Raw genomic sequence first — 12860 nt, forward strand, 5'->3', positions numbered from 1 at the left:
TCTCTCTCTGCATCTCTCTCAAAAGTAAAATACTTTAAAAATAAAAAAATAATAATAAAAGAGTCGGGTGGTAGCACGGCGGGTTAAGTGCATGTGTGCGAAGTGCAGGGACTGGCATAAGGATCCCGGTTCGAGCCCTTGGCTCCCCACCTGCAGGAAAGTCGCTTCACAGGCAATGAAGCAGGTCTGCAGGTGTCTAGCTTTCTCTTCCCCTCTCTGTCTTCCCCTCCTCTCTCCATTTCTCTCTGTCCTAACAACAGTGATGACAACAACAATAACTACAACAACAATAAAAACAACAAGGGCAACAAAAGGGGAAATAAATAAAATTTTAAAAATTAAAAAAAGAAAAATGTAAGATGATAGATAGCTAGATAGATAGATAGATAGATTGGTAGATAGATAGGGACCTATAGGTGTGCTCCAATGCTTGTGAACTTTCCCCCTTTGAGGACCAGGGCCTTGAACCTGACTCCTTGTATATGTTAACATGTGCACCACCATCCACCCTCATTGTCTTTCCTGTGTAGTTGAAAGAAGAGTTGCCTTGGGAGTTGGTACTGGATCGTGCAAAGACTTAAGTTCAAACCCCCTATTCCCACCTGCAAGGTTGCAGATGTCTCTCTTTCTCTCTGTCTCTCTCTACTTCTCTCTCATATTCTCTATCTTCCTCTCTCACTTTTTTTTAAAGATTTTTTTAATATTTATTTTTTGTTGCCCTTGTTGTCTTTATTGTTGTAGTTATTGTTGTTGTTATTGATGTCTTCGCTGTTGGATAAGACAAAGAGAAATGGAGAGAGGAGGAGAAGACAGAGAGGGGGAGAGAAAAAGAGACACCTGCAGACCTGCTTCACTGCCTGTGAAGCACCTCCCCTGCAGGTGGGGAGCCAAGGGATCAAACCGGTATCCTCACGCTGGTCCTTGCGCTTTGCACCACGTGCATTTAACCTGCTGCACTACCACCTGACTCCCTCTCACCTTTTTTTTTTAAGCCATCTTAGAATAGTGGAACCATGCATGCACTGAATCTCAGCAATAGCCCTGGTGGAAGGAGAAAAGTGCTTCAAGTTTAGCAGAAGTAGCTATGGTCCTGGATAAAGGTTCCTCTGTCCTTATCTGCCCTCACACAGAGGTGGTCCCCTTAATTCTTTGATTTTCTCCATCACATTACAACCGTAACTCTTGCAGCAAATATCCCATCTTGTAAAACAGACACACAAGGACCCAGTTGAACATATGTGTTGCCATGCAAAAGGACCCAGGTCAAGCCACCTGCAGGGAGGAAGTTTCACAAGTGGTGGAGCAGAGCTGCAGGTCTCTCTCTCTCTCTCTCTCTCTCTCCTCTCAATTCCTAGTGTTTCTATCCAAAAACAAATATATAAATATTTAAATAAAACATACATATGAAAGAGATGGAAAATATTCTTTTATTGTCCTCTCTATATGTGCAAGAAAAACTTATTTTTCTCTACAGTGCCAGGCCTACTGGAGTACGAAAGTCTGCAGGGTATTTCTGGCCTGAAGCCTACAGGCTTTCGTAAACGCTCCTCCAGTATTGATGACACGGATGCCTACACTATGGCCTCCATCCTGCAGCAGCTTAGCTACTTCTACAGCACCATGTGCCAGAACGGCCTAGATCCAGAACTCGTGAGACAGGCTGTGAAGCAGCTCTTCTTCCTGATCGGGGCAGTCACTCTCAATAGCCTCTTCCTGCGCAAAGACATGTGTTCCTGCAGAAAAGGGATGCAGATAAGGTAAAACCCTGAAACCATGACTCCCACCACAGAGGAGGCTGGAAGAACACTGAGGGATCCCGAATCATAAGCTTCTGTCTCTCCCTCCATCTTTTACAAATGGAATCGTAAACATGTCTTTGGTGACTGATTTCTTTTACTTAGCACACTATGTTCACCCTCCATCCATGCCCTACTATACATATTACTGATGCATAATGTCTCATTGCATGGATATAGCATCACATGCTGATCCACCATCAGTTGAAGGACTGTGAAGTTGTTCTCAATTTTGCGCTATTGTGAATAATACTGACATGTATCCATACACATGTTGGTCTACCCATTTTTATGCAAACATGTTATCAATTCTATTTAGCATAAACTAGATGTGGGATTACAGTGATTCGATTTTTTTGTCATTTTGAGGAACTGCTAAACAACTTTCCATTACAGATGTACAATTTGATATCATACTCTACTCTGAGTAGCTATGATCCTGGATAAATGTTCTTCTGTCCTTGTCTGCCCTCACACAGAGGTGGTCCCCTTGATTCTTTGATTTTCTCCCTCACACAACCATAACTAACCCTTGCAGCAAATATCCCACCTTGTAAAACAGACACACAAGGACCCAGTTGAACACACATATTGCCATGCAAAAGGACCCAGGTCCCCACCTGCAGGGGGGAAGCTTCACAAGTGGTGAAGCAAGGATGCATCTCTCTCTCTCTCTCTCTCTCTCTCTCTCTCTCTCTCCCTCTCTCCCTCATTCCTTCCCTCCCTCCATTCCTCTCTACCCCCTCCTCTCAATTCCTAATGTTTCTATCCAAAAACAAATATACAGATATTTTAAAATAAAACAGACATATGAAAGAGATGGCAAATAGTCTCTTATTGTCCTCTCTATATGTGCAAGAAAAACATGGAGTATTAGTGGAACCCATACCTCTTAACCCATAATCCTATAACAATTACTGGCAGAAGCAAAAATAAAGTTCCCATTAGGCTTAAAGCTAACTGCAAACTGAAAAGTTCAGACAATTTAGGGTAAGAAATGGAGATTCGGGGCCAACAGTTTAGCTCCCTTGCGTGGTGAGCTTGTTTTATCACTGGCATTAGCCAGGCTTAAGCCTGGCCACCACCACAGAGGAAAGCTCTGGTGTGATAGTGTATTTTCTCTCTGGCTCTTCCTATATGAAAATGTCAGCCTGGAGCAGTAAAGTTCTAGAAAAAGGAACATTTTTTTTTATGTTGGTCTAAGTCTTCCCTCCAAATGTCACTGATTTTTTTTTTCCTATAGTAGATTTTCAAACCAGGGCTGGGTGGTGGTGCACCTGGTTGGGTGCACATGTTATAATGCACAAAGGGCCCACCTGTCCCCACTTGCAGGGGGAAAGCTTTCCAAGTGGTGAAGCAGTGTTGGAGGTGTCTCTCTGTCTCTCCCTCTCTATTATCCCCTCCCCTCTTGATTTCTGGCTGTCTCCAATAAATAAATAAAGATAATTTAAAAATATTAAAAAGTAGATTTTTAAACCCATCATTTAGAGCATCTTAATAGGTTACTTTGCTAATTAATGCAGTTGCTACTGTTCTCTCACTTCCACAGAAGCTTATAGCCTTTCTATCCATCACCCTCACTGTACCATCATAATCCTTAGCCCCATGGATCCTGAGAGTCCCTGGTCCAGACACCCTTGTGTTACAAAGAAATCTCTCGATAAGGCTTTGGAGGGCTGTCTTGGGACACAATGAGAGCAGGTTTTGCCCTCTCCCCCGAAGTGCCTCAAATGGATAAACCACTGTTCTCTGCTCCTCTGGCTTGTTTCCAGGTGCAACATCAGCTACTTAGAAGAATGGCTTAAAGATAAGAATTTGCAGAGCAGTTTAGCCACGGAGACGTTGGAACCTCTCTCTCAGGCAGCCTGGCTGCTTCAGGTCAAGAAGATTACAGACAGCGACGCCCAGGCCATCTATGAGCGCTGCACCTCCTTGTCTGCAGTGCAGGTGACCAGCCTGATCCTGAGCCCAGGCTGCTTGGCTGGTGTCCCCTCTTCTGTCTTAGCCAATCATGGGGTGCACCTGTGTCTTTGTGTGTTTTAAAAGCGAGTAGTCTTCTTTCTCATAACCCACCCTATCCTCTAACATTCATTTCCTTTAAAAACTAACTCTCGACCTTGAGACTCAGAATTGCATATGCCACATCTGCCACTGTATGTGATCTCTTAACATTGCACATCTAATTATGCAATTTGCCTTGGCTGACTGCTCTGTCTTTCTCACTTTGTTTTCTAATCTCTTGGAAATAAATAGCTCATGGTCCCTAGAGCAAATTACTGTGTAAAAGAACTACCTGAGGGGTGTGGGGGAAGGCACAGAACTTTGGTGGTGGTAATGATATGTAATTATACCCCTATTGTCTTATAATCTTGTAAATCACTAATAAAAATAAGAAACCAACTACCTGAGTCCAAAATTCACCCTGTATCTTACCTTTCTCTCCTTGTTTCCTGAATTCCATCTATAATAAGATATATAGGTGGATAATCTGGTAATTGCTTCTTCTCATTCTGGTTTATCTCACCTACTTCCCATTCAAGATATGGTCTGTTACAGCAAAGCCAAGGGGAAGAGGTGGTGGCTTCAGGGACAGGGTACTGGCATGAAACTGGGGATCTAGTGCACAATGGTGGAGGAGGACCTAAGCTGGGGGAGGGGATTAGGATTGGTGTCAAACACCTGTCACAAAAGGATGGAAATTTATACCAGTGTGACAACTGTCTTGTAAATCATTAGTTCCCTAATAAAACATTAAAATGAAGAAGAAGAACAACAACAACAACTATCTGAGGTTTCCAAAAGTTCCCACACAACTAGAGCCATCATTTCCTGGGCTTTGTCCTTTGCCCTTTTTTCTGGCCTAACACCATCTTGTGTATGTTTGCAGATCATAAAGATCCTGAATTCATACACACCTATAGATGACTTCGAGAAAAGAGTGACTCCATCTTTTGTCCGAAAAGTACAGGTAAGACCCTTAAGGAAGTGGCTTTTAAATAATTTAACTAATTTAACATTAGTTCCTAAGAATCCTGTAAGAAATTAATATTAGCATTCTAGAATTCCAGGATTTATATCTGTTTACCAAGTACACAAATGAAAGCTCAAAAGCTGCAGACATTTTTCTTATCAAAATCTCAGGTTTAAGTGCATGTGGCGCAAAGTGCAAGGACCAGCTTAAGGATCCCAGTTCGAGCCCCCAACTCCCCACCTGCAAGGAAGTCGCTTCACAGGCAATGAAGCTGGTCTGCAGGTGTCTATCTTTCTCTTCCTCTCCCTGCCTTCCCCTCCTGTCTTCATTTCTCTCTGTCCTATCTAACAATGAAATCAATAACAACAATAAAAAAACAAGGGCAACAAAAGGGAAAATAATTTTAAAATGTATATATATATATTTATTTTTAAAAATTTTAGAACCCTTTTCAGGGTTTTAAAATTTAAAACATGGGTTTAGACATGAGTTTTAAAACCTTAAAAATCACAACTAATGTGCTCCTGTCCTTATGGTGTCTTGCTTATTAGCCTTTGAGTGCTCTACAATAGAGCAGAGGCTGAATACCTGTATTGATACCTGTGGGTCAACTTCTCTTATCTTCATTCCCCAGATTTTCTTCCCCAGTGAACTAGTGTAGCAGTTCTCAAAATTTAGTTCAAGAAACCCTGAGAGTCTACAAAGTCTTTTTTGTGTGTGTGTCTCCATAGATTCAATGTCTGTACTATGCCTGAAGGCCATTCTTCCCCCCCCTTTTTTTAATATAAGTTGAGAAACAAAGAGAGAGGCAGGAAAGACAGACAACAGAAACACATGCAGCCCTTTCCATCACTGATGAAGCTTCCTCCTGCATATGAGGATTGGGGTCCTGAAGCCACATTTTTTCACGTGATAATGTGTGCATTCTATCAGGTGTGCTGCCACTTGGTCCCTAGATTCTTCTGGTTTTTTTTTTCCTTTTATTAATATCTGTATTGTGAGACAAGACTTTTCTTAGTATACTGCAACCAAAATAGCATCACAAGGGGTTGAATGCAGAAAAATGATACAAGATCTCATCTGAACGCTACTAATTCAGACTCGTAGTTACCAAAATATCAGAACAAGGCCACTTTATATTTTTAACTTCCTATGCTACGTCAAGATGTTGTCTTATCATCTCAGTGCTCTGATGAATTAGTAAAAGTGTTTTCTTTTTCTCCTTGTTCTAGATTTATTTTTGTTGTAGTGCTAAGAGTGCTGTTCTTTCTAGACATGCTTCTCTCAGCTAAAACTGTTTCAAATGCTTATTTTGTTCAAGTAATATGAAAAGCAAAAATTATAGTAGAAAAATGAATAAAAAATAAAATGCTTATAAAAATTGTTATTTTTTAAATAAAAATAGATGCTAACAAGTCTTTTGGGTTTGTTGTTACATTAATACATTTTAAAATCATATAAGCATTAATATATTCATATATGCAAAAACTCTTCCAGGTTCTGAATTTTTCAGACTATAAAGTCCTAAGAATAAAACAATTTTTCCAATTTTTTTCTTTTCTTTCTTTCTTACTTTTTTTTTGCTACCAGGGTTATTGCTGGGACTCTGTACCGATATAACTCCACTATCCCAATGACCCTCGTTATTTATTGTTTTTCCTTCTTTTATCCTTTCTGACAGAAACAGAAATAGTGAGGGAGGTAGACACCTGCAGCCTCACCCACCACTCTGAAGCATTCCTCCTGCAGGTGGGGATGAAAGGTTTGAACCTGAGTTCTTGTACATATTAATGTGTGCACTCTACAGGGTGTACCATGACCTGACCCTTATCAAGAACAATTTTTGAAAACTACATAATATTAGATAAGTTCAATTGACACTCTCTCCATCCTGTGGGAAATTTAACTTCTGAAGTAAAACAGTAACCAACTGTAACTAAAAGTTAATCTGGAGGTCCTATTTCACCTAGAAATTATACTGTCTAGAAGCTCTTTTGTGTAATCAATTAAATTTTTAAGAAGATTTTCTAGAGTGAAGGTTCCATTTATTTGCCTTACTCTTGCCACAGAGTTCATAAAACAGAATGACTCCCACCTTCTGCACCCCCGAAAAGAATTCTGGCCCATACTCCAGGGGGGGGCTGAGCATAAAGGGAAGATGACCAGAGGACTCTGAACTCCAGCTCCATCAGAACCCAGAGAGAGAAGAGGGGAAAAAATGAAGGACATTCAGAAGTAGTAATAAGTGTAGGTGTGACTTGGAAATAAATAGAAGATGGGACCACAGGAGGAAAAAAATGTATATATATATCAACCCATATATGAGACCTTATGGGAACTACCTACAGTTTCCAATGGAGGGAATGGGGACACAGAACTCTGATGGTGGGAATAGTGCAGAATTATTCCCCTGTTGTCTTATAATTTTGCAAATTAATATAAAGTCACTAACACAATTTTAAAAAATAATAAAGTAGAATGTACTGGTTTCCTTATTCATTTTTCCTTTGGTTCTAATTTCAGGCTCTCCTGAATAGCCGGGAGGATTCATCACAGCTGATGTTGGATACCAAATATCTCTTCCAAGTCACCTTCCCCTTTACTCCTTCTCCACATGCTCTGGAAGTACTCCAGATCCCCAGCAGTTTCAAGCTGGGCTTTCTGCGTCGATTATAGCAGGAGAAAAAAGAGTAAATGGATGCTCCTTTTTAATGACAAGTTCAGGTCAAATATGAGGCATGCAGCTTATTGATTAGAACTGGAAATGATTTTGGAATGTAATTTATGGAACTAGAATTCTCTCAAATGAGCCACTCCTCCTGCTCAGGGTGATGGTGCTACCTCTGCAATATTGTAAGAATGGTCATACTCCTATTGCGATTGGAAAGGCCATGTCTAGCTTTAGAATCTCAACCAAATTTCACTGGAATACCTGGAAGACTGGAAGACTTTTTTTTTCTTCTTCTTTCATGGTGTGTCACATGGTCTGGATATATCTTGTGACAGGGTCCTATCCATAGGGAGCAAAATATAGAAGCACAATATCTTTCACATTTCCTAAGGTTCATGTGAAGTCAGAGATATATTCTGTCCATGTTTTGTTTTAGTTTTCATCATCAAGGGAGGTTAGAACTTGTTGAATGTTTTTTTCTCTATCTATTGACACAGTCATGTGAATTTTGGACTTCACTGATATGGTGAGTCACAATGATTGATTTATATATGTCAGGTTCCTCTAAGTTTTCAGCTACTATTCAATCTGGAATAAACCATGAAGTCTACTTATGCATGTATCTATTTAAAATGAACATGTTAGTAAAGATTAGTTGCCACATGTCAAGAACATTTCATTAAATGTTACTTGCTGGCATATTTGTTATAAGTCTCACACTGTATAATGTCTCTCATATGGTAATTAAAAAATTAATTTTTAAGGTTGTTTTAAGATACATTATATATTTTTATCAATATTACCAACACTCCTCATAAAAGTAACTGAAGGAAGGGCCAGGTGATGGCACACCCAATTGAGTGTACCCATTACCATACACTAAGACACGGGTTCAAACCCCTAAGTCCCCACCTACAGGGGGGAAGCTTCACAAGTGATAAATCAGGGCTGCAGATGTCTCTCTTGTCTCTTCCCCCCAGTTTCTGTCTTATCAAGTAAAATGAAAAATTGGAAAAATGGCCACTGGGAGTGGTGGATTTATAGTGCAGGTACTAAGCCTTAGTGATAACCCTGGTGGCAAAAAAAAAAAAAAAAAAAAAGGCAACCAGTAACTGTAGAATTATGTGCTACCCACTACCTGTTTTACAAAAATGGATTATTTCTTGTTCCCCTAACCCTTCTCATTCCTTCCTTTCAAACTGTAAGGTCATTTGCTATGCACTTCTAGTATGGCCTGTAGACCCAGCCCCTTTTTTCAGTCCCTTAAAGACTTCCCAATGGCCCATCTTCCTCTGACTGTGAGAGGCAATAGCTGTGAGTGGATGTTACAAGCATAGACCTCATGCATGTAAATAATAGATGACTATGAGTGACTATCACCATCTTATAACACATAATGTTACATCATTATGGAATGCAGAAGGGTCTGGTTTCTGTAATTCCTTCTCTGCCAAATATGGGCATTGGCGGGTCGATCCATACTCCCAGCCTGTCTCTATCTTTCCCTAGTGGGACAGGACTCTGGGGAGGTGGGGCTCCAGGGTACATTGGTGAGGTCGTCTGCCCAAGGAAGTCAGGTTGGCATCATGGTAGCATCTGCAACTTGGTGTCTGAAAAAGCATTGATATAAAGATAAAATTGTTTTAATAGTCAGGAACCTAAAGACAAGAATATAGCAGATGAGTTTTGGGATCTCCATTTTGGAAAACGCTTGTAGGTCTATTTTAGGTATATTCCAAGGGGTCCATGACTTTAATATTTTTTGCCTGAGCCAGACAGCTAACATGCAGGTGGACCAAAGGTATTGTCTGGGGAAATGGTGTCATAGTTGGAAATAGGAGTAGAAAGCTGGATCAGGGAAGAGAGTGGCTCACAAATATGGGAAAAGTACATAAATACAGTAAACTATAAATGCCATTGATTTTATCTGGGACCTATCTTCAGTGCAGAAGCCTATGTAACCTCTGCATCCCTATAGATCTGAGCTTGTATTCTGTCGTCATAGCTAGGAACATTCTAGGCTGCACCCATTGCTGGACCCTTCTTCCTCAGTTGGTAGAGTATTTTGGTCCAACCTCCTTTCAAAGAATGGGGCAGTTCCTACCATTGTTGACTCACATTGAGGACAAGATCCTGTAGGGGCCCACAAAGGGGTCCATTATGTTGTTCCTGATGGAAATGACCAGAGCCCTACACCACTAGAGAAAGATAGAAAAAGGGTTGGGGGTATGGATCCACCTGCCAATGTCCATGTCCAGTGGAGAAGCAATTACAGAAGACATAACTCCAATCTTCTGCACCCCATAAAGAATTTTGGTCCAAGGAGTCAGGTGGTAGTGCAGCGGGTTAAGTGCAGGTGTCACAAAGATCCCGGTTCGAGCTCCCGGCTCCCCACTTCACAGGTGGTGAAGCAGGTCTGCAGGTGTCTGTCTTTCTCTCCCCCTCTCTGTTTTCCCCTCCTCTCCATTTCTCTCTGTCCTATCTAACGACAACAACAATAAAAACAACAAGGGCAACAAAATGGAAAATAAAATAATTTTTTAATTTAAAAAAAAGAAAAATGTAAGAGAGATGATGATGATGATAGATAGATAGATAGATACCTACAGATGTGCTCCAGTGCTTGTGAAGTTTTCCCCTTTAAGTGAGGACCAAGGCCTTGAACCTGAGTCCTTAGTAGCAAAAAATGTGTATAGATGAGTGGTTAAGAAAGTTGTGGTATGGGAGTCGGGCAGTAGCACAGCGGGTTAAGCATACATGGTGCAAAGCACAAGGACCTGCACAAGGATCCCGGTTCAAGCCCTCGGCTCCCCACCTGCAGGGGAGTCGCTTCACAGATGGTGAAGCAAGTCTGCAGGTGTCTGTCTTTCTCTCTTCCTCTCTGTCTTCCCCATCTCTCTCCATTTCTCTCTGTCCTATCCAACAATGACGACATCAATAAAAACAACAAGGACAACAGAAGAGAAAAATAAATATTTAAAAAAGAAAGTTGTGGTATATATATAATTCAGCTATTAAAAATGGTGAATTCACCTTCTTCACCTCATCTTGGTTGGAGCTTAAAGGAATCATGTTATGTGAGATAAGCCAGAAAAAGAAAGATGAGTGTGAGGTGACCTCACTCATGAACAGAAATTGAGAGATAAGAACAGAAGGGGGAACACAATGTAGTACTTGGACTGCATTTTGTATATTGCACCAGAGTAAAGGACTCAGGTGGTGGGTGTTTTTAGGTCCTGGTACATGATGAAGGAGGAAGACCTAGGTTGGGGGTGAGAGTGTTTTGCAGGAAACTGAGAAATTTTACATGTTTCAAAAACTGTACTTACTGTAAACCATTAACCCCCCCCCAATAAAAAGTGTAAGATTTTTTAGTAGCTATAAGCATGCCCTAAGTTCTGGCTCAGCTTCTGCATCCTCTGTGCTCCAGACCAGTCATAATGCCAGTGTCTTCTGCAGACACACAGTTCCTAGTGAACTGGTATTCGACTACATTCATCACAGGAGGAGGAAAAAACTAGACACAGTGTCCTGTTGGAGTCAGCAGGATTTTTATCCGGGATCATTGGCCTTGGGAAGGAGTAGATCTCCTCTGGGGATTAGGAGGATCCGCTGGGGAATTTCTGCAAGAAGGAGAAGCATGGAAGCATTCACTCTTGATGAGTTCCACAAAGTCGGCGGTGCTGACCGCATTTTGGTTCCAGGTGAATCTCAGAGTTGCTTGGTGCCTGTGCATAGATTCACAGCAGGGCAAGTGTCGGGCAGACAGCAGAGAACTGGCCTGAGAAACTGCTCAAGAGGATTACTGAGGGAACCTGCCTTGTGGATGTAATATAAGGGGGAGTGGGCGCCCAGCCTTGCACATGGAACTGCACAGGTGGAAAGAATGAGCAACTGCCCCATAATGCCCAGATAAGGAGATTACACAGCAGTCACCTTCATACTGTCAAGCTGCAACCTCCTTTCTCACCTTTCTGTTGATGAGTTCCAAGTTCTGACTCTGTGAAAGGTATGTATGAGTTAGCAAGAAATTAGAAAACTTGGGCTTTCTTAAATGCTCAGATATCTGTCTGGATAGATACCAAGGAATTGACTTTTATTTTTTTTCCATACAAAGGGAGTATCTGTGAGGTGTGGTGATGGTTAATATGTGTGTTGTATTTTTTCCTGCAATACCCATTATTCATTTTGAAATTATAAGGTATTTTATAGTTTTACTATTTTTCTTTTTTTTTTTTTCCCCCAATGGAACATTGCTCAGCTATGGCTTATGGTGGTATAGAAGCTTAACTTGGATCAACAATGGTAGAAAATGTTCCATCCTCTGAAGGAAGGCTGGACAATATATGCTACACCTGAGGAAGATGGGTCCTGATATTGGGGCAGCTTGGAATGTTCCTACTTATGACCACAGAATGTGAGCTCAGATCTACAGGGATGCAGAGGTCACCTAGGCTCCTAAACTAAATGGGCCCCAGGTCACATCAAATTGATGGGGTTTACAGTCAACAATATTTATACACCTTTTCCATATTTGGGAGCTACTCTCTTCCCTGATCCAGCTTTCTGGTCCTTCTGCCAGCCATAAAAATCTTTCAAATTTAACTTCCCATGTGCTCCCTGGTGGTCTAGTGGTCAGGATTCGGCACTTTCTCTCAAATTTAACTTCCCATCCTTAACGAACCAAATTGAACAATGTTTGTTTAAATGTATATATATATGCATATAGTTTATGTTTTTATGACTCAAAGTTTGTCACAATTTAAATGTTTACCAAGAACAGACAATGACATATAAAGACAAAGTGCAGCTCAAAAGCTCATGTGGTATGTAATTTAAAAATATATATGGGTACTACTGAAGTTACTAGACAAAAATTGGAAGCTTTTATGTAGGGGATTTCCCCCCGTTTTTCATGTTCTGTTTCCAATATTCTTATGGTGATATGTACAGTTTTTATGATTTGGAAAAAAATATTACAATTTAGTCTGATACAGGAAACATTATCTACATCCAGATTTGGATTACTGCCAATATTTCTTCATTCTTTTATTTATTGCCTCCAAGGTTATTGCTGGGGCTCAGAGCTGGCACTAAAAATCCACCTCTCCAGTCAGTCATCCACCTCTTTTTTTTTCCTTTTTTTTTTTTATTTGATAAGACCACAAAAATTGAAAGGGGAAAAGGAGACATTGAGGGAGATAGAGATACCTACAGCCCTGTTTCACTGCTCATGAAGCTTCCCCTGTGCAGGGGCTTGCACCCAGTTCCTTTGTGCAAGATAACGTGTGCTCAATAGGGCATAACACCACCACCCAACCCCTTCATTTTTATTTTATTTTTGTTCTAATTAGAGTATTTCTCAGTTCTCAGTTCTAGAGCATGGTAGTGCTGGCCATTGAATCTGGGGCCTTGGAGCATC

General features: G+C 40.8%; 1 protein-coding gene across 2 annotated transcripts in view; it reads left to right on the forward strand.

The window, feature by feature from the left end:
- Positions 1–8212, forward strand: part of MYO5C (myosin VC) — a 119107-nt gene extending 110895 nt beyond the window's left edge. For both annotated transcript variants that reach the window (XM_007528823.3, XM_060187586.1), the window contains 4 exons: positions 1475–1757; positions 3569–3743; positions 4684–4764; positions 7291–8212. In XM_007528823.3, the coding sequence (XP_007528885.1) occupies positions 1475–1757; positions 3569–3743; positions 4684–4764; positions 7291–7443 (692 nt within the window). In that variant the 3' untranslated portion in view covers positions 7444–8212. The remainder of the gene's footprint in view (positions 1–1474; positions 1758–3568; positions 3744–4683; positions 4765–7290) is intronic.
- The last annotated feature ends 4648 nt before the right edge of the window (positions 8213–12860 follow it).

The sequence above is a fragment of the Erinaceus europaeus genome, chromosome 3 (genome assembly GCF_950295315.1).
Source record: "Erinaceus europaeus chromosome 3, mEriEur2.1, whole genome shotgun sequence".
Taxonomy (NCBI): Eukaryota; Metazoa; Chordata; class Mammalia; order Eulipotyphla; family Erinaceidae; genus Erinaceus; species Erinaceus europaeus.